Source organism: Barbatula barbatula (genome assembly GCF_947034865.1).
Source record: "Barbatula barbatula genome assembly, chromosome: 20".
NCBI lineage: Eukaryota > Metazoa > Chordata > Actinopteri > Cypriniformes > Nemacheilidae > Barbatula > Barbatula barbatula.
The window spans coordinates 6,205,501-6,227,844 of NC_136783.1; the positions used below are offsets into that span (position 1 = coordinate 6,205,501).

Genomic DNA, 22,344 nt, shown 5'->3' on the forward strand with positions numbered 1-22,344 from the left:
AATTGCAAGTAAACTTGTGTAACATGGGTTTTAATGTTAGAGGGTTTTAAAGGGATTTGTAAACTATTTTCTCATGGAACAGATGACAGTGTGAGCACTGAACGGTTTTTCTAGAGTGGACTTGAGTGAAACCAGGTCTTCACCACATTGCCAAAGGTGTTGCTTAAACTCTGGGCAGGTTGACCTCAGTCAGGTGATCCAACTGATCATTTCAAAAGCCATCTTGCACCTGATAATGATTCATTTTGGGGTAAATTCCCTTGTAAAGACTAAAAGACACAACAAGACTTGCTCAGATTATCAGTCTGGACTTGATCAGATTTGATCAGTTAGTGTTTCATCTGAAACTCTCAAAGTCTGCAAGCGTTAGTCTCGAGTATACCAGGCATGTGTGGCGCATAGCTCACTCCGTTCTCTTGTTTATCGATGTGCGTTCGGTTGTTTTTTCTCCTGATACGAAAACTAAAAGCCTGTTTAAGACTGCTGATTTCGGCGTATGATGTTATATAGGTCTTTTCTCGGGGTTTCTCTAAAGTACAAAAGGAAAGTGTGCGCGCAAAACTTAAGCGATCTCTCATCCCCGTCACTGACATCAGCTCTAACAGCGGCGCGCTTTGGGTAGCGCGCACGAGTCTTCTCAGAGCGCGAGGTAAGCGCGGCATCTCATCTGGCTCTCCTGCTTAACGGACCCATTCACGGTGAGCAATGTGTTTTTAAACCTTTATAAAATGATGAATTGTGTTTGTTTGCACGGGTCATTTAACGGGCTTTGTTCCGAAACTGATTAGTAGATTAAAAGGAAACCGCAACTTTTGCCTCTTCACCTCTTCTTTTCATTCCTATTGATCTAAACAATACACAATAGTTATTTCTTAGGCAGCTAGATAACAAATAGGTTTCGAAACTTATTGCATTTTGATATATACACCCTTATACACAATGTGTGTCTTCTTGATGCTTCATTGATATTGATCTTATAGTGGCAATTGTTTTACTTGTATCTATTTCTCACAGTTTAATACGCGTGTCACGTGTTTCTGTGCAATAGAAATGTCATTTTCCCTTCATGTGCATAATTGTATGTCTTGATATGTGGGGCAGGTTATCAAAGCCGCATTTACAGATGAATGACAATATGACACTAAATGCAGCTCTTCGCTTTTCTCCACACATCATTATTAGGCAATAGATGCACTGGTCCATCTGTGATGCGAGTCTGATGGAGACATTCAATAATGTGTAACTCCTTTTTGTCTACGGACGGAGTCGTGCGACACTTATATTTACTTCTTATAATAGTGATGGGGCTTTTGTAAACGTAGATTTTATGAATCCAGAGCTATCTTTTCAAATAGAGATTTCGTTTTGTTATCTGTGATTTGATGGACGGGAATCTCACTGGCACAGTTGCAAAGCTTGAAAGCCGTGCTTTATTTCTATACAACTATTTTAAGCTCATGTTGCTTTGACATATGAGCGCACTCCTTTACAATGAATGTTCCAAAGATGATGCAGATATTGATCGGGCTGGCCAGTATCAGGACATCGATGACACCTCCACGCCGTGCTGAATGAATGTCAATGAAGTCATCAATAGACAGTCCAATGACCTTCTGCTCATTACAGCACTCCAAATGTAGACCGTCCCCAAAACACCTCCAATCTCTTCATCTATTAAGAGACACCAAAGCAGATCAATAAAGACCTTTGTGTGATTTGTGCTCCTGCTGGCTAACTGGAGGCCGGTCTTTGTGGGGCACTGGAGACAGCTGGTCTATTGCTCCACAAATGAGACATTGTCCCTCTCGGTTAGCTCGTACGCAAACTGCTTTGAGACGTTTCCTCGTGGACTCGTTTTATAGTTTGTGTCATATGGTGCGGTCCTCCGCGTTCACCTTTTATTGTTGTCTTCACACCTAGTGAGGCGCACATAACGACCACAGTCCTCCCGTGTGTTTTTGGGACGGGATGAAGGAGGTTCCCCTGCTGTGAGGATGAGGAGCATTCTGCCAGGACGCTCAAGGAGACACATTGCAGGGTGCCAGTTATGAGAGCTGAGAGACAAATGTGAGATATTTTGACGGAGCCCCAGGTGCGTTGTACCCACAGCGCTGGAGATGGGATCTCCTCCTCAGCTCTTGGCACCAGATGGGTCCTCCTTATGGCAATTTTAACACTCACGCAGTTGTTATACTGGCTTTGTGTCCTTGACACTTTCAGAGCTGCCGAAACGAACAATGCGAGGTGTGAAATCGCTGAAACTGGTTGCGCAGATGTGGCTGTTCTCATTTGTGTAGATGGGCTCATCTTCATGTTTTGAAGCATTCTTTTGTTTGGTTTTCTTAATGCTGGGGGCTGAAATCTTAACGTTTCGCACAAGCTTATCTCAGATTCGCAGAGCAAGATTGAAACGATTGGATTTGCAAAGCTAAACGCTTGTTTATTTCCTCTTATTGATCTTGGTCACATTTAATGTTCTTATAAGGATCGGATGATTGCATTGCTTTACGTTAAGAACAAATCGTGTGATAATGTCTTTTAATATTGTGTCTAAAGATGTGCAAAACTAGCCTATATTAAAATAAACATTCTGTCATCATTTACGCACTCTCATGTCATTTCAAACCTTTATGACTTTCTTTTTTCCGCAGAACACTAAAGAAGATATTTTGAAGAATGTTGGTAACTGGCACCCTTTCACTTGCATTGGTTTCGTGTTCATACAATAGAAGTGAATGGGGGCCGGTGCAACTTTCTTCAAAATATCTTCTTTTGTGTTTTGCAAAAGAAAGTCATGCAGGTTCGAAATGACAAGGGGTGAATAAATGATGTCAGAATTTTCAATTTGTGGGGGAGAAATATCACTTTAACATGGCCAAAAAAATGTGCGATAAGCATATAGCAATATCTATTGAAATGTAATACATTTATAATCTGTGATTTTCATCTTTATATAATTAATTATTTGTATTTGATATATTATACAGTATATTAAATGTATGTTTAAGTGTTTAGATGAATACACGTGCACAATTGCACAAAGCTATTGCAGACCTCACAAAAATCAGAGATCGACCAAACATGCCTAAAGAGAACATTTGATCTCTCAGCAGATTGTTAGAAAATCTCAAATCTGACAGCAGTTCTCTTGAGGTTTATTGTTGAAGATGGTGGATTTGTTGTAAAAGTGGTGCTTTGGTGTCTGTAGCATAATTGCTTTGAAAGGGAAACATTTAGAGATGCAAAGGGTTTTAACATGCTGACCGTGACAGTTGTTGGAAGACAAGTTGACCATTCTGACCCGTCCTTTAATCAGTCCGTTTGGACCTTATGTCACGGTTCAAATTTGATTTCCTATTCCGAAATGTACTGAGCTACTTGAGGATGGCAGTAATGCATTATAAGCAATGGTTTAAATCCTGTTCAAATGTCTATAGTCCTATTTAATATGAGTGTACACACCATCTGGGATCTTGCTGGGGGTCAACACATTTTGTGTTACTTTTTTTATATACCACAAAATCAACAGCGTACGACACATAATGTGTTAATGTGTACACAAACAATGTGTTAACACAAACAAGTGTGTATACCCTGTTTTAAACAAATTCACATTCTGAAACATCATGCGCTTAAAAACACACTCAATAGATCTCTTCGAAAGACACAAACAACGCTAGTTCAAAGCTGGTCCAGAATCTGCAGAATTGTTTCCTTCTGCTTGCCAGGACTATGTACAGTACAAATAAATTTTTGTTCAACACACACAGAACAGACATCAAGCAAATATTCACAAATAAAAGTTTGTTTGTGTGTTATTGGGAGTGTCTAGATTAATCTAAATGAATCTTGCAGATTTACCCGTTATAGTTTGTAGTTAGATTGTTTTGTCGTTTCGTCTCTAACAATGGTTGCTGCATATGTAAAACACTATAAAAAAGTCACTCACTTTTGAGGTTCCATCTCTGCAATAGAAACCAGCTGCCTATATAGGCAGAAGGCAGCAAAGTAGCTCTGTTTTTTTTGGACCAGGTCCTGAAACAGACTTTTTTATCTGTAAGACATTTGGGAAACGTCTTACCTCTGTTCCAAAGCATGATAAACTGCGTAAATAGGCAATATGTAACGCAAACTTCCAATAGAAGGCCAGTGCCAAAAAGAAGGCAGGTTGTGTCAACAGGGAAGTGACAATAATAGTCAATACACAAATCAATAGGTAAACAAATTTGCCGTTCACACTAGCAACGGTTTTCTGTTAATTTACTAAAACTGTATGTGTGAAAGGGACTAATGACTATGTTTCCATGCCCCTCGTAATGCGATTATAATAGGAATTGGGCAATTCTGTGATTACACAGTTTAAGTCTTTCGATTGAAATAATGTGATTAAGCTCATAATCTGCAATAAACATAATCGAAGTAACAAATGTGGCGTACGCCGGTTTTAATCGCAATATGAAGGCATGTAAACACCTTAATCTCATTTATGCTGCTCTGACCAAGGTGCGCATGTGCTTCTGTCGCATCTTAACTCAAAATTGATGGTAAACATGACCGTCTGAAGTTTTACCGTCAACACACCTCGCTGTCAGCAGTCTCTGCTCATTTCTTTCTTACAGAAACAGCATGAACGCGATGACTGCAGACACGTAACATGTAAACATGTTACTGCGATTAAGTCCTTACTTTGATTACTGGAAATAATCGCATTGTTGATGCGCATGAAAACGTATCATTGTAATGTTAAGGTAACACTATTTTAAGACAATCCATTGAGAGTTGACTCTACTGCGCACTTGACACAGTCACACAAAGTTGTCTATGTAACCTTTTTTGAATGGTGACTTATGAGGTTTCCTCTCTGCTCACAGGGTTTTGTATCTTATATAAAGACGATGCTTCCACAATGGTTGTGCTTGTCCGAGCGGTTTGGCAGATTTGTTGGGTGTGAAATCAACCCTCTGCCGTGGGCAGCGTCCCCTTATGTCATTCAGAGTCCAGCCAACTTCAGCCAACTGCTGCTACATCACTATTAAAGCATCTACACACCGAACCCTAAACATTTACATTCTGCAAACTCAAGGATAGACCTATATACGCATCCCAGAATAGAAACTAATCAGTGTTAATGAACGAGAAAAAGTTTTCCACGAGCCGCATAATCACCTCATTCACAATCAGAAAGCTCTCGCGAAGTTATAACCTCCTTACATCTTCCAGATGAGGAAGTAGAGATGCAGAAAAAGCTTTATCCTTTCATCTTTTGAAAAGCGTTTTTTGTTGTGCGTTCTAGCAGGAGCGTAACAGATGGCTCATGGAGGCCCAGATCTCAGCAGGTGGAGATGCTGAAGACCTCACAGTGGAAGCTCGAGCTCTTCTCTTGAGATGTCACCGAGATCATTAGTGAGCCTGGCATCCCTTTCAAATTTCTGCACAATATCATCCAACACGCTCGCGGAGGCTTTTATCACTTATTCACACAGTAGTGGGATCTTAAGTGTCTGAACACCACGTTGCATGCACACGTACCCCTGTGTGGTGACTCCACTTTCTCGCTGTCTTTCTCTCTCTCTCTGTCTTCCTTTCATTCTCTCGTTGATCTCTCTTTACTCCACCGAATTTCTAGCGACAACCTCAGCTCCATGCTGTGACTCTTTGTGGAATATCATATATAATCTAAACTTGCCTGCTGTTGCTCTTCCAAAGGCCAGAAGCGCTACAGCATGAATCCACCGAGAGCTTTGTTTGTTATCAGCTAGTCTCTGTGTCTCAGATGAATGTGTTTTAGATCCAGGCATGTGTTGGGCATTTGTCTCTTGTGATGGTGCAGAGGAGTTTCACTTCAGAAAATGCGATTTTACGAGACATATTTGAGTCCGTCAACGTGTTTTTATTCCGTATCTAGTACATACATACAATTATTATTGTAAAGCATAATTATAGTCTTGCACTTATCGTGCTGTAGACATGAAATATCTCAGATCATGCGGCTTATCGATTAAAGGCAGATGATAAAGGGGTTGAAAACATCCCATGAATTTTCATGATCTAGAAACCCGAGTACCATAGAGATTTGGGGGCAACTGTAACATGCTGTACTACAAAATAAAGACAGGACCTAAATGCAGAAATGTTTAATAAATCCAAACATGACGTGTAATGTAATCACATATATAACAAGTGCACGTAAAACACAGGAACACAAATACAAACAATCATCGACAGCAGACAATGGCAACATAGCAGTATACACAAGATAATGAGGGGAAACGCAAAAAATATGACAGATATGACAGCAACCACCCAGAACACCTTGTGCATAGAAATGTACACTTCCAGATCAATCTATATAAGCAAAATGTCTAGTTATATAGAAATGTATACAATTCAGCATTGAAGGGATAGTTCACCCCAAAATAAATGTGCTTAAATAATTGACACACCCTTATGTCTTTTCAGAGCTGTGTGACTTTCTTTCATCTGCAGAACACAAAAGAAGATATTTTGAAGAATGTTGGTAACCAAACAACTTTGGACTCCATTGACATCCATTGTATGGACACAAAACCACTGAGACAGTTCTCAAAATATCTTCTTTCGTTTACAAGTCAAAGAACAAAGTCTGGTAGCACATGGGCGCATTAAGATTTTTGTATAATACAACTATGAAACATTTCTTAACTCATGGCTGTATTATTGATTTTGCACAGCTCGGCATCTTTATAAATCATGCATTGAATAGATTGGAAAGGTTCCCAGCCCCCAACATCTCTCTCTTCATCATTTTACGGTCAACATCTCACTTTTGAAAGTGCTGGGGCTCTCATGCCTCATGTTGTATATGTGGCTTCTGTTTATTTGGTGTGTGGTCTTTGTGGTCGATGTCCTACCGGGCCCAGTAGGATGGATGGCCCCAAATACCTCATTTCATCTTCTCCTCATTCCCTCAAAAGTGCACCTGCTAGTCATCTGACAGCAGTCTAACAGCAGTTTGTGTTGAATCAGCGTGAACTGATATCATACAGTTTTAATGAACTGATTCTGGGAAGTTTTCTTGCTTTTAATCACTGGATTGCTGTTTATTTCTGATTTGTTTTAAATGTTGTTGATGTAAAGGAACACGCTTGTCATGCTAACAAATTCTACGGTGGAGTGCGCATACTGAATATAGACCAGCAATTGTGTCAAGACAAAAGCTCAGCGGTCGCTCCGAACTCCCTCCGGTCGTGAAAAGCGTCCGGCGCGTTGAACTCATTCATACAGCGAGAAGCTGTCAGCGTGTACTCCCAAATGAAGCACCTGCAATCTCGATACAAATTTCCTTTGGCAGCAGTTTCGCTCTCCGGTCTCATATGCAATTTCCTTCACTTAGCCTATGTGGACGAGCTCTTAAACAGCCCGCAATAAAAGCAAACCAAAACTACAACCTCTGCAGGGTCTGAGGTGTGTTTGCGGCCGCGATAAGGTCGGTCCAACTATCGACCCACGCGCGAGCAGTAGCTCAATAACCCATCCCCATTGATTTACCATACACCACCCTCTTCACGGAGCAGAGCGGCTGCCCCAACGGGTTGCCAGGGTGATGAACTACCTCTGGCTACGCGGGAGAAAGTCTTAGATATTCTGATGCTGACCTCGACACAATGCAAACACAACCCTTAGCCCATATGAGCGAAGGCAATAACTCAATACAAGCACTAATTGATACTAAAGTCATGTCGGAATGAACCAAATGAGGGCGCGGACACTCTCGCAATGTCAGTGCAAGCAATCTGAGCCTGAGTGTCCAAGGAGCATGTCAGTTGTGGTCATTTTTTATTTTAACTGATGCATAAATACAACCTTAGTGTAAAGTGTTACTGAAATATAATTTTTTATAGGATTTATGGCGACGCTCATCGTACAATGAGTATCATCCAGGACGGATTCAATTAAAACGCACTGTGCATTACAATAAGCTACACAAAACCACGACTAGCACTGCTTGGCCTTTAGTTTCATTGAAACCTGAGTTATATTGACGTGTCATAACATCCAAAGACAGATGCTTCAAATAAAACATCACGTATCAATCGCTCCTTGTTATCAGGGGTTTCACCAGGCCCTTCTCCTTGTTAAATTCTGTTTTACTACAGTGAGCTTGAATCATTACCTGAATCTCAGCGCTCTGATACCAATTAAAAGGCAATAATAGTGAGTGATAGAGCTGCTATCTGAGTTTTATCTTCTTAATGCTCTCCAACCACAACAACAGCATTAATGTTCTCCACTGATAATTCTTCTTCACACATCTTAAGGGTTTTGGGAACTTTTGCAAGACACACAGAGGCTGTACAGATTGGAATGGTTATTTATTCAGAAAGCCCATGTGAATTGTGAGATACACTCTAAAAAGTTTAACTGTGATTTACTTATATATACAGTTTATATATATATATGTATTTATTTTTTAGGACAATGTTAGCTCTTTTTTGTTCTGGAACATCATTGACTACCATAGCAGGAAAAGCATAGTCAAAGGTGCTCCAGAACGGTTTGCTTTCCTAAATTCCTCAAAGTATCTCATATGGTGGTGGATGATGTCCCAGAGCTGAAAATTGCTGACATTCTTTCAAATATCTTTAACAAAACACAAGTCCTTTAAACAGGTTTGAAACCTGAGGGCAAGTAAATTGTAAAAAAAATTTCAATTTTGGGTGGACTATCCCTTTAAATTGAGTAACTGTAAGTAAAAAATAAGTATTTCAAATATTTCAGATATAATTCACATGTACCTATTCGAATTCACCCAAAAATATTATAGAAATAGTTCACTAAAAAAGTCCTCGTTGACATTCCATAGTAGGAACTATTTTATGCAAATCTGGCTAAACTAATGTAAACGTCGGAACCACTAAGCTGAAATCGCTCTGAAAAGGCAAGTAGAAAAATAAAAGATGAAAAAGGCACACACAAAAGTCAAAGATCATAGAAGACATAACATATGAGCTACATGACAAAGAAAATGGAAAATGTCAAGTTTTCATTAGAAATTGTTAACTTCTGATCTGCTGATCTGAAAATGAATGGTGTTTTTACTGCAGTAACTTGTTGAAGTATTCCTGCTGAAATAAAAACAACAGAAAATGTATAGTTATAATGGATATCGTATTGTATTGTATTGTTTTGTTGTCTACTTGTATGTGATGGGTTATATTGGTGGGATGGTAAATCCTATTGGAATAAAACCCAAAGCACACTACAAAGAGGAATTGAATAGAAAATTTTAATTCACAAATTCATTGTTTTTTTCAGCAGGGATGGTATTTACAGTAAAACCCCACACATTTACCATTTTCTCTATAGTAACCATACGCCAATTAAGCTATAGTGCCATTATAATAGCTATAGTTTATGTTTGTAGTTCAACAAATGGTAATAAATTCAACAAACACATGGCATCTACACCTTACTATGTAAGAACCTTACTACTTACTGGTAAATTGCTGCTAAAACTGGTAAAGGGAAATATACAAAAACAAAAAAACACTGCTCATAAATACATACAGTATAGGTCTAGGGGGGATAATGAGGATTATTAGGCTAAATGATCATAGAGGATTATATTTAAACTAAATAGATATATATGCTAAACACATAAAGCTCTTAAAGGAGTTGCTCACTTCAAAAATTGCCCCCATTGATTACTATGGAAAGTCAATGGGGGCCCATTTTGAAGTGAGCTACTGCTTTAATACCACAGATACTGTGAGCTACTCTGTGTTTTCAGAAGGTATACAGCAACAAAACAAAGCACCACTGACATAAAGGAAATTTGCTTTTAATAATTGAGTACTTTTAAAAGCACATACTTCTGTACTTGTACTTAAGTCTGCCTTTACAACTTTTACTTGTAGTGGAGTAATATTTGACCAGTAGCATCTGTACTTTCACTCAAGTAAGGAAGCAATGTGGTTTGGTCACAGACGGTTAAACTGACGGGATGACTTTTGTCGCTTTCAATAAATTCTATGAAGGCATTAAACCTTACATTAACACCAGCACACCATCACACAAGCTCCATTCTGTACGCAATAAACACTGGGCAAAAACATGCAAAGAAAACCCAGAGCTATTAATACAACATTCTGGTTGACATGCATTTACACCCCTCCAAAAAAAAACATTCTGACAAGACTCGGAGGCTTCATAAAACACACCATCTTAAAGTTTAACGGCTTCAGTGGCTCAGGTCCCGTGCGCTGTGTGAATGCAGGGATGGATGCCAGGTCGAACAGCTTTCAGGGGCCAAAGACAGAATCAGGAGGACAGATTTAGTGAGGATGAGAGGAGACCAAATGTGATCAAAGTGAGACCCATGTCATCGATTTGCATGGTGGGATGCTTGTTGAGAACCTTCTCATCAGCTCCACTTTGATATGGCACCTGAGGACAGATTCCTCTCTTTGGATCCTCTTATTCGGGCCCAGTGGGGGTCCAGACATGACATTTAGTATGGCAAGTTTTCTCCACACATTTAGGCTGCCTTCGAGCTCTTGTTTTTTCATGTCAAAGCAAAGCAAATTGTTATTTAAATATTAAAATGTTTATGGCTGACGTATAATGCTCATGATTTCTTAGGCTTGTTTTATTTACATTTTAAACACTTATGCCATAAAAATATATGAATATTCACATTGTTATTTGAATGTTATTGGTCGACATCCAAAATGAGTTTGAATGACTTGTGGTGAAAAACCAAAGTACAGTATGCTTGTCTCTCTGCTTTCTATTTCCGGACTAACCTGCTCTCCTCCTAACCAAGCAGGTGGCGCTGTGTTCGAAGATGGTAGCTCCTGGCCGATGTCTTCTTTTCACCCTGTTCCTCATCGCGCTCTCCCACACCTCGCAGAGTTCTGAGGTCCCATCTGAAAACGCCAAATGGAGTCAGATCGGGTCTTCCACCACAAGCACAGATTCCATACGAGACCCTGAAACTGGGCAAACATTCGGCAGCCACAGAAGGAGACATGGGTCACGTGAGGACCAGGACAGTGCTGGGCCGTTCTCCCGGAGGCCTGTGGCCCAGTCGGAAGATGACGAGCCGAGTCTTGAGGGTCTGAGCCCTGTGAGGCTGGAGATGGGGCCTGGGAGCCGGATAAAGGCCGGGGGTCATATGCGCAGGGGAAGTCCTCCACCAGAAGGGGAGTTCACACGGAAAGGCAGGAGACAAGGACATCTCACCGAACACAAAAAGCATGGAGGCAGGAAAGACAAAGGGCGACCTAAAGGTACTAAGAGATCCAGACCCTAGTCTTTAAACCAGGCGTAAAGTGATAGTTCACCCCAAAATAAAAATTCCGTCATCATTTACTCGCCCTCACGTCATATCAAACCTGTTTGAGTTTCTATTTTCTCCAGAACACAAAAGAACCTCTTGAGCTTTCTCAAAATATCATATTTTGTGTTCCACAATCATATACAGATTTCGAACAGCACGAGGATTAATAAATGATGACATCATATGATAATATAGTGATCAGTGGTGTGAAATGCTGCGCTGTACCTTTGGTTGGACAATCCCAACCAATGTTTGTTTTAATCTAGAAAATGTCTGTTTTTGACAGACATTTTGACCATGGCTTGAAATTATTATTATAAAAAAAATTTTGGTTAATTTATAACCCAATGGTTGTGTTTGTCCATATTTTTCCAAACTATGAGTTGAAAACAACCCATCATTTTTAGAGTATGCATTAACACTGGGGCATATCCATTTTATCAAACCTTTTTGTTTATAGGTCAACTATTCCAGTTAAATCAGCAGCTTAATGATAATTTTATGTTGAATTTATTCAGCTAAGCAAATAAATCATATTTCACGAATGGCAGATAGAATAAAAAGTATGCACATTCTGAAAAAGGTAGGTTCATTCGTGGTTGGTTATGTCATTTTAAATTGCACATATAATGATATTCACAACCCATTTAAAAGCCATTATGTGACACCTTTACGAATGAAAAAATGGTATTGAGTGCTTCACATCAGAATGGAGCCAAACTGCAGAAACAATTCAACAATGAGATAATGTAGTTGTTCAGAGGTGAACCTTGACCCTTTTCCACGAAATAATGACAAGCAATGCATAATCCGACCCAAAATGTGTATTTTAGGGGATGATATCTATGGTAAAGTAGCAGTGCATTTATACTTTGTCTGTATGAAGCATTTGAGATGTTTATCAAGCATTCTACATTTATTCACATTCTCGCTCTCATTTTCTATCCTAGGGGGATTCTTTGACCCTGAGCCACAATTAGACTCCTTGTTGAAGGACATGAATGCATTTGAGGATGGGCCCGACACGTCCCTGTCCAATCACGATGATGCCCCGCCCACCGAATCTCTCTTCCCCGTGTCTCCCATCCTGGTAACCGCGGCAATACACCAGCATCCCCCAACGCCTCCTCCGGCCTCCACCAAACCCCAGGTACCAGTCCAACAAGAGCGGCTTTGAATATGAAGGTCTTTTGTGTCATTCAGAGTGTTTACTGGTACTGATCTGTTCATTTCTTTTAAATATCTCACAATATACAGTAAATTGGCTGGATTCATTTGTGTTTAACAAGATATTGCTTGTTTTGTACAACTCACCGGTCTTATTATATTGCCAGAACAGTCAATCAATAGCTTTGGACGTTTCGCTGTCATCGACTTAATGTTAAACCGCCTTGAGTCTTTTTCCATTTTGCTGTAAGATCTGAAAATGAACATCTTCATTTACGCCAAATGCCCCGGCCGACACAGATACCGAACTGCGGTTTGGAGCCAGCAGCGTAGATACTTGTCATCCTTGCGGCACGCGCCACTTCATCACACAGATTTATTTACCTGTGCCGCACTTATTACTGAACGCCGCCTTGGGCTGGATCCTACGCGAGGTAAATTACCCAGCACCCGCTTCACCGGGGAGGAGGTGGAGGATGGGAGCTGTCACCAGCTCGAGTGTGGGGTGAGATGTTACTCGCCCATCCTCCTGCTCCTCTCTCTCCGAGCCATCTGTTCTCCTTCATACTCCTCCCTAGATATCTTTCCACAGCTCCTTGGATGTTTTTCCTAAATCACTTGGGAGGCATTACTGGCCTGCATACTTACAATAATAAAACAAGTAGATTTGTGTTTCCCCAAGCAAAAAACAGCACTCGAGACATTGTGTTTTAATGATGCTGAAATGAACAGCTGAGGTAGACAGGCCGCTAGATTATATATTTTACGTTGTTTGAGATTATCGACACAGATTAACAAAGTCTGATGGGGCTGGGGGTTATACAGATAATGTTAATTTGTAACATTATCAACATTTGACATTTTACTAAATATATAAAAAACACATATGTCTGCTTGATCTGAGCATTGTGTAGGCTACAGGTCTCATTTACTTATTTTTTTTAATGTTCCCTGAGGTCCACTTATAGCGTAAACAAGATTTGTACGCAAGAAAAAATCATAATTTAGAAGTAATACACGATTTCCCATTTAAGATTTGAAAGTAAACGCCCACTGCTATGATTTGCTAACAAGTTTCCATATACAAAACATTACTCTTTTCTGAAAAAAGATCGGCACGATCAAGCCATCTATACCAGGTAAAGTAATACGGTAAACATGGTAAAACATTACGATTCTGCATGTTGTGATCCAATATATTCACCATATTCGCGAATATGCGTCATTACAAGTCAGGTATAAAATAACATAATAAACATATAAAAAAAGATGTCATTGTACTGTACACATTTTTTTATCTTGCAGTGTTTTTCTGGCGCCCCTGATGCTGGAAATATTGCAGTTTTTTCCCCAGAGACATTCCTTTATCAAACTATGATGTCATATTTATAGATAAACTGAGGCGAAGCTTGATTCTAATAAAAGCTGTTGTTGAATTAAGGGAGATTCTTCTATAAAAACTTCCCAAGATTTTACATTTGATTTCTCAGTTTGGTTCTGTCGTTTCAGAACAAATAAAGGATCTTCCAAAACTGATGCAGCAAAGATGGAAACCAAATTATTTAAAATGGTATTAATACTTGATTGGAATTAATCGATAAACATGTTTTAAAAAGCAGGTGTCACAATGCTTTTATTCATAGGATGTGATAGCATGTGCCTTTTAGTCCTGTTGGAGTGTGTCTATGTAATCTCCAATGCACAGCCACAAAAACAGCCAGTCAGTTAACATAAGAGGAATAAGAATTTAGTTTAGCAAGTTTAAAGAATTTCAGTGCCCTGCCCTGTGAGAATGAAACAAATTGCCTGTGATAGCTTTATATGAGCATGAGCCCTGAGCTCATATACAGTGTGTGCGTGTGTGTGTGCGTGTGTGTGTGTGTGTGCGTGTGTGTGTGCGTGTGTGTGTACGTGTGTGTGTGCGTGTGTGTGTGTGTGTGTGTGTGTGTGTGTGTGTGTGTGTGTGTGTGTGTGTGTGTGTGTGTGTGTGTAAGTGATTTGTAAGCACAATGGCCAGACTGCTTGTGATGCGGTTTGCAAGCTTGGGTCTTCAGAGAATTGAGACCATCACAAGCTCCCATGCTGCTACTCAAACGCTATGGATCAGAGCTCAGTGACATACAGTTAGTTCTCACAGTCCTTTCATTAAATTTCAATCAGTAACACCACAAAAAAGACGGGTCTTTAGTTTGCCTTTATTGGAAACGCTGCTGTTGATGTTGTTCTTTAATCTTCTAAGAGAAGTGTGATTGAAAATACATTTTTTTACACAAATACACAGATCTGTCTCTGCTCTTCCTATTCATGGATCATGGATCATGAATCACTGTCCTCAATGTTATTCACTTGTACTGTGTCTTCTGCAGCATGCTGGCACACAGCCGGACACACACCGCCTGTGATGCCAGATGCACACTTCACTGTAAGACAGAACATCTCACATTTTAAAACCACATGCCGTTTTTGGCGGATACTTTTATCCAAATACACTTACAGTGCATTTAAGAAATACATTTTAACAGTAGGTTTCCTTAGGAATCGAGCCTTCATGCAGGTCTTGAACATACAGTATAGTTCATAGTTCAAAAAGGCAAAATAATGGAATAACGAAACAAAGTGCATCTTTAGTCCTGGTGCTTTTACAGCATTTCAGGCCATTATTGAAACTCGACGGACATGCACACTATGACCTGCGGGAGCAGCAACAGAGTGATTTCTTAAAAAAATGCTTAAACCAGCAGGTGGTGCAACAAAACTGAGATTATATTATCAGATCTTTGTAGTCTTCTATCTATGTAGAACAAAATATTCCTCAAATACAGCTGGACATTCCGTTTTTAGTTGACGTCGATGTTCTTTTTAAACAGTGATCCAGTCACTGCATTAATCACTGCATACATGTTTAGGAGGAAAAAAGAAAATGAAGATCAATGTGCTGTATGGAAAATCAATGATAAGTTCCCAGTTCACAGGTTTTAAATTAGCACCTCACCATAAATGCGTGAAGATCTGTGCATCATGTTGAATCGTGTGTTTTTCAGAAGGCGGGTCGAGGGAAGGCACGCGGCGAGGTGATGCCCACTCTGGATATGACACTCTTTGATTGGACAGATTATGAGGATATGAAACCTGTGGACACGTGGCCGTCCAACAGAAGGAAAGGTATGAAGGCACCTGCTCATGGTTTGAAGATTCTGTCTGATGGCTAAAATCAAGATCTTTAAGGTGAACGAGACCATGTTCTATTTAGAGATCAAGGAAAATATTTGATCATAAGATGAAATGCAAGATTGTTGAATCTCTAAGCATTAATTATTTGAAATCTCAAACCTGTTAGATGAATAAAAGATATATAAAGGATCCGTAATGTGTGAGTGTATCCTGTTTATATCTACATTTGTATTTTCCTCCTACATAGATAAACGACGTAGCAAAAACAAGAGCAGCGGGAACACAACGCTTGATGCTGATGTCGTCGAACCATGTGACCATCATCTGGATTGCCTCCCTGGTCAGTACACCTCCATTAATGTTTCATATTACCAACTTACATTCGTTCATTGGTGAAGCATACTAGATTTTGCTGTATGAGTGTGGTTAACAATACTGTTCTTATAGGATCCTGCTGTGACCTGAGAGAACATGAATGTAAACCTCACAACCGCGGCCTGAACAACAAGTGTTTCGATGACTGCATGTGTGAGGAGGGTGAGAGTCATTGGTTTTAGTTCAATCCTTATAAAAGGTTATATTTTGTTTAAAGAGGATGAAGCCTGTGTTTGAGATCAGTAAAATGTTTTGTAATGTGACAACCACATCAACAACAACAACGACCATAATAATAATAATTATAGATCAGTAGAATATTTTGTATTGTGATAGAACAGTTAACAGTTACAACAACAATGATGATGATGAGAATAATAATAATAATATTTGAGATCAGTAAAAGGTTTTGTATTGTAACAAGAATAATAATAACAACAGTAACAACAACAAATAATAGTTGTTGTTATTAGTATTGTTGTTGTTAATAATAACAATAATCATATCATATTAATTTCATTTTATTAGTAATTACAATATTAAATTAACAATAATTAAAATAATTATAAAAATAATAATAACAGTAACAACAATTGTTGTTGTTATTAGTATAATTGTTGTTGTTAATAATAATGATCATTTGTGTACTTTTATGAAACTTTAAAAAATCTTTTAGGTTTGCGTTGTTACGCTAAGTTCCACCGCAAGCGAAGAGTGACCCGAAGGCGCGGCCGCTGTGTGGAGCCAGAATCAGCCAACAGCAACCAAGGCTCCTTCATCACCATCTGATGGCAAACAATAAACCAACATTCTCGTTCACACTCCACGAACTGAGTCTATCCTGAACAACAGCGGATCCGTCAAAGCCACAGTATGAATGCACATATGCTGTCTGTCAACGGTTATCTGTACTGTACAGATTAATTTACACTTAAGTCATGTCAGGAGGAAACACATCTTTTTCTACTCATCAATGTAACACTAATGTCAACAACTACTGCTACTCTTGAAATGTTATGAGGGCTGTCAAACTGTGTCCATATGGGCATTTTCAAAATGTCTGCACATGTGTTACAAAATAACACAACGTAACCTGAACGCATCACGCAACAAACAAACAACCGATCAATAATTTTTCCTGTCACAATTAATTAATTTCTGTTGCAAATAATGATACATGCGTTTAATTTGAATGAAAAATCGTCTTGCATTTTGAATTGATTGACAGACCTAATTCTGTAATAGATGTGTATTAGCTTTTTGTAATATATGCTTTATTTATTCTCCTACAGTAGCACACTGCTGTGGATGTTATGTTGAAGTGTGCATCTGTGTGTCCTCATGACAGAATGATGGATTGATGAATGAGTGTTTCTAATGGACCAGAGAGAGATGATCGTTGAGCTTCTTTATGGTCGGACACTTCCGCGTGTCACTGTCTTGTTTCAACTGTTTGATAGAGTTTTACGTTAGCAGGGCCATAGAAATGCTCATTAGTCTTTGTAAAGTCCTTTAAAGCTTCATTCTGTCACCTTGTTTTCCACTGGAGACTTGTTGGCCTCCACCAAATGTCAATTATTTTTAACTGAAATGCCAGAAATAAACTTCTCTGTGGACACTGGGGCACAGTTCTTTCACAGATGTTGAAGAACAATGGCTCTCTCTTTATCTATCTATCTATCTATCTATCTATCTCTCGGGTATACTGTATATATCCATGGTAACAATCTAAAGTATGTTTCCCTACAGATTTGTTTTAGTACATTAAAATGTGGCTGTAGTTTGTGATCTTATGTTTGGTCTCAACACGCATTCAGGAAAGAATTGGTTTTAATTTAAATGACTGTGGATGTATAGTCTTGGTGTGTGTGAATATTTGCTTCGCTTCAAATGTCATGTAAAGCTTTGAGATGTATCACCACATTATTCTTCGACGCAAGCATCTGCAATCTTGAAAAAACTTCCCCCAGACTTATTGACCTCATGAATCTTGAATCTCTGAATCTTTCTCTAAATCCCTCATCAAAGAAATGGCATTGTCTTTATCTGATCTAAAGAGGCCATTCTGTTTATGAACCACGACATCGGGATCCTCAGGCAGTGTTTGATGCATCTCTACAGTTTTCTAAGAAGAGCTCTCTGGAATACACAGGCGTCGTCTCTGACCCGGGGCTGTGACGCTCTCCGACTGCAGATCAGGTGATCTCGCCCTCTTAGGCTTTGTTTATTTACTTCCTTTCCGCTTTGTGTATTCTGTGTCACACTACCCCATGAGTCCCTGTGTTTTACCTGCTATTTATGACCCTGTATAGAGTAATGCACTGTAAGTGAGTCTTATGGTCCTCTCTGGTGCCGGAAGTTGAAGACGGGACCCTCATTGCTAACACCACAAGTAGAACCTCTGTGACTCTTCATACATACAGTATAAGTCTTTCGCAGAGAGGATAATGATGGAAGTATCTGCTTTTTGTAATGTTCGCGTTCCAGGAACTGGGAGCTAGTTCAGCATCAATCCAGTTCAGGGTCTCATCCAGCACAATATAAACTAACGGTGACACAAGTGTACGTTCACTGGCTCAGTGCATGTAACAGAAGACGTAACCCTGCACAGACAACAAAAACACAACTAATTTTTAAAAGGTATGATTCAATTTAAGCCGAACAGACGACATGTGCACCGATCCAAAGCGTGCCGTTTTGAGTTAAATCCCCCATGCTGAAGCATCTCCCTGCACCGCTGCACACCACCCACAAAAACATTTTTACAAGTTTGTCCCAGTAAACACACTCAGCTATGCCCAAAACGATCTGAAAAAATAAAAGCTGAAAAGCCGTATTACTTTCCTCCCACACCAATTTGAAGTACACCCTTGAAGAAGCCCTCAGCATGCTCTTGTGCTTTAAAGCAGAGCTGGTGTACCTTTTGATACGGTCTCACCCTGGGCTCGGACGGTCTTGGAGTGCGGCCATAGGAATGATAGATCACATTCACACACATACTGGAAACACTATCACCTCATGACCTGCATGAACTGCAAACAGCCAATAAAGTACGAGGTGCTGAGGGAGAGAGAAAGATATTTCTTTCCATTAGAATACACTGAACACATCATTCACCGAAACATATCAAAGGATGTGAAAGATGATTGAAGAAACTGTTTTGCATAAGTGTTGTAAATAGAATCTTCCTTTTTTTATCCTGTTCTTTGTTTAACTTCGTCCACGCTTTTCTCTAACAAGCATGTATTCATTTCCCATTGTACTAGTTCATGCAATATCCCCACCTCATTTTCCATCTGGTCGATGTTGTTTGAGCCCGAATTGTGTCTGTGAATCTACACTTTTCACCAGAAACAGTAGACCGTCCACTTGAATACTCATTTTAAAATACTATGATTTAGGACAGACCAATTCTAAACTAATCTTACTAGGACGACTAGTATGTGAATTGTGACACAGTTTCATGACCTAAAACCCCATACATTTGCTTATGTATTGTGTGGTATGTGATTTTGCAGGTAGGCCTACTGTAGTTTGTTAAATCGATCAATATTAATATTATCTGGTACAGAAACATATCCTGAGAGACAGAAACATGAACTGTATTGGGGTCAATGATATGACACGTCTGAGGGCATTATTTCCTTTTAAATAACTTGATAGCATTTATTGATACAGATAGTTATTTACACTTGATACTTTATTCTTTAAAACCTGTTTGGTTTAAATAGATTTTCATTATTTAATACTGAAATGATCATAAGTGTTTTGATATCTTGAAACTTGTAAACTGTCCAAACAAATGAACAGATCGAGACTATTATTATTATTATTAAATGTTTTCAAATATTAAAACTCATAATAATATAGTATTATTTAAAAACCTTTCCTACAAAACATTCACAAATATCAGTAGTTTCAGAGATATTTGAAAAACTTTTGTTTAACAGTTTGGATGTCCTTTAAGGTCAGGGAATTACAAGGATTTTATGAAGAAGTACTGAAAAATATCTACTTATAACGGGTAGACTAGGTTGTACACGTTCTGTGTCAGGTGTAAAACAAACAAACACCTTTTAATAATCCTTAAGTCGGGTGATGCCAGACTGAAGTAGTGATATTTTTGGATTTTGGAAGTGCATTTATTGAAATGTTATTCAACAAACAAAGCTTATTTAAACATATTGTTTCAGTAAAAATATGCATTCGATCAAATTTAAAGGATTTTAAAGAAGCTTATTTATGTTGTATAAATAGGATGTTCTGATTGGTTGGTGTCGTATTTGTTCCGCCGCTGAGATTGACGAGCGCAGCATTTTAACCAAAACTGAAAATTTTTCAATTCTCAGCAACTGGAAATAATGTTGAGTCAGTGGGATAATGTGCCAGCACGGCACCTCCGTTTCAAACAACTGAAACAAATGCGGCGGCCTCAAAAAAATGGTTTGGTGGACACTGGCCATACATTATTAAATAAAAAGAGCATCTCTGTGATTCACAGATACAGCACGTGGATAAAATCTAATATTATTATTAAAATAAGTATTATAATTAACATTATTCATGACGGAAAAGTTGAACCGTCTTCAAACATCACTTATTGCACACTAAAAGTGTTCATAATTCACAAAGCCTATAATAATCCCTCACGTGCATCACAGCACATTAGAGTTCAAACAGAACGACGGACTCTTCTGCCAAACAACAGACTCAGAACCCAGAGGATGTCACAAACTCTTCTCTAAACACAACACACTCATTGGATCAGAGCCATCCGTCAGACTTAAACACTGACACGTGCTTGTGTTGAACTGTCAGGGCTGTTATTAAAATCATGGACCTCAGCTGGCTAATGTGACAAGCGTATGATCTATCAAACTCAGCTTGTTTGCTTTTTGTTCATTTCTAGTTCAAGCCTGTATGGTTTTTGTGTACAGGGCATTTAACAGAATCATAAATGAGCAAAGGCTATACAGTTGTTTAGTGATAATGAATGAGGAGGGGCCCAGGGACAAAAGTAATTTGGTATTAACATTCAGTTGTTCTAGACAGCCAATGGATTCGACAGCTGTCTCATTTGCATATGCATTGAATTTACACTAATCCGCACAAATGTATCTCTATAAAACCGACAGAAATCTGATATACGTCCCATCTTCCCAGTTATAGTGTTTGTGTTTTTTAGCTGCTGTCTTGCATGTCTGAAGTGAAAGTTGTACATTCTGTTAAGCACAACCAAGTTTACAGTACATGTTTACAGTTATTTAGCTTTTGATGTATTTATTATAAGGACAAAGATGCAATAGTGCATCAAGGGTCACCCATTGGAGGATTCAAATCCTCTTTTAGTTAAGAGTTCAATGAAAAGAAAGTCCAAACTCATTTTAGTTTTACAGATGTGATCAGCTGGCCATACCCTGCACAACTGCACAATAAACTTTAAAGACTCGACAGCATCTCGCTGAATTCATAGCGGGCTGTCATGCATTTTATTCTAGTGAATAACTCTGAGGCTAGGTTTCATTCTGAACATCGGTGGCTATACTTTAAAGCCTTGGCTAAACATTTCCGTCATTACTGAAGATAATAAGTTCATTGAACAAATCAACGCTTATGTTTGTCATGAAACTGACATGAAACAGAACCCAAGTGCGGATAGCTCTCAACAAAAAGAAACACTTGAACATAGACAAAACATAACTCAAAATCCCTCAAGGGGGAAAACAATATACTTAATCAAAAATTAAACTTAACTTAAAGACAGACGAGGCCCCCCCCCCCATTGACTCCCATACTAGGAAAAAATACTTTCTCATTTTTCTTTTGTTCTGTAGAAGACATTATTTAGAAAAATGTTGGACCCCAAACAGCACATCGTATTTTTTCTACTATGGAAGTGAATGGGGGCAAAAATCTGTCTGTTTATAAGCATTCTTCCAAATATCTTTCTCTGTGTTCATGAGAACCAAGACATTTACACAGATTTGGAACAACACGGAGGCGAGTAAACGATGACAGAATTTTTGGGTGAACTATCCCTTTAACAGGATGTTGATATTTCATATTGTTGTGCATAAGAGGTAGGACCAGTGGAACACCTTTTTTTGTACCAACTTCCCCATGCGTGAAACAACCAGCTGATCTCCTGTATTAACACAAGACAAGTGTAGCATATTTGTAATATAGAAACAGAAGCAGACGTCTACAGACGTCTATGTCCCCAAACACACATAGTTGGAGTTAAAAGTTTGCGATGGAGCTTTGAGCAGTAAGGGGAGGTGTGGTCACATGGTTCAGGTCAGGCTGCTGTC

The 22,344-nt window shown here is 39.0% G+C and overlaps 1 protein-coding gene across 2 annotated transcripts; it reads left to right on the top strand.

Moving 5' to 3' along the window:
* The first annotated feature begins 195 nt into the window (after positions 1 to 195).
* draxina (dorsal inhibitory axon guidance protein a) lies at positions 196 to 17,811 on the top strand. 2 transcript variants are annotated; one of them, XM_079482564.1, is made up of 7 exons: positions 196 to 698; positions 10,808 to 11,270; positions 12,271 to 12,470; positions 15,529 to 15,649; positions 15,906 to 15,998; positions 16,106 to 16,195; positions 16,710 to 17,811. In XM_079482564.1, the coding sequence occupies exons 2-7, from the start codon at positions 10,826 to 10,828 to the stop codon at positions 16,820 to 16,822; spliced, it is 1,062 nt and encodes a 353-aa protein (XP_079338690.1). In that variant the 5' UTR covers positions 196 to 698; positions 10,808 to 10,825; the 3' UTR covers positions 16,823 to 17,811. The 2 variants fall into 2 exon arrangements, with proteins under 2 accessions (XP_079338690.1, XP_079338691.1); XM_079482565.1 differs by having other exon boundaries at positions 567 to 698; positions 15,532 to 15,649; positions 16,710 to 16,953.
* Positions 17,812 to 22,344: the final 4,533 nt, after the last annotated feature.

Bases quoted from the DNA above. Each gene is read 5' to 3' on its own strand.
- draxina (XM_079482564.1), top strand. From the start codon at position 10,826: ATGGTAGCTCCTGGCCGATGTCTTCTTTTCACCCTGTTCCTCATCGCG. The intron at 15,999-16,105 runs GTCAGTACACCT...CTGTTCTTATAG, and splicing joins TCATCTGGATTGCCTCCCTG to GATCCTGCTGTGACCTGAGA. The intron at 16,196-16,709 runs GTGAGAGTCATT...AAAATCTTTTAG, and splicing joins TGACTGCATGTGTGAGGAGG to GTTTGCGTTGTTACGCTAAG.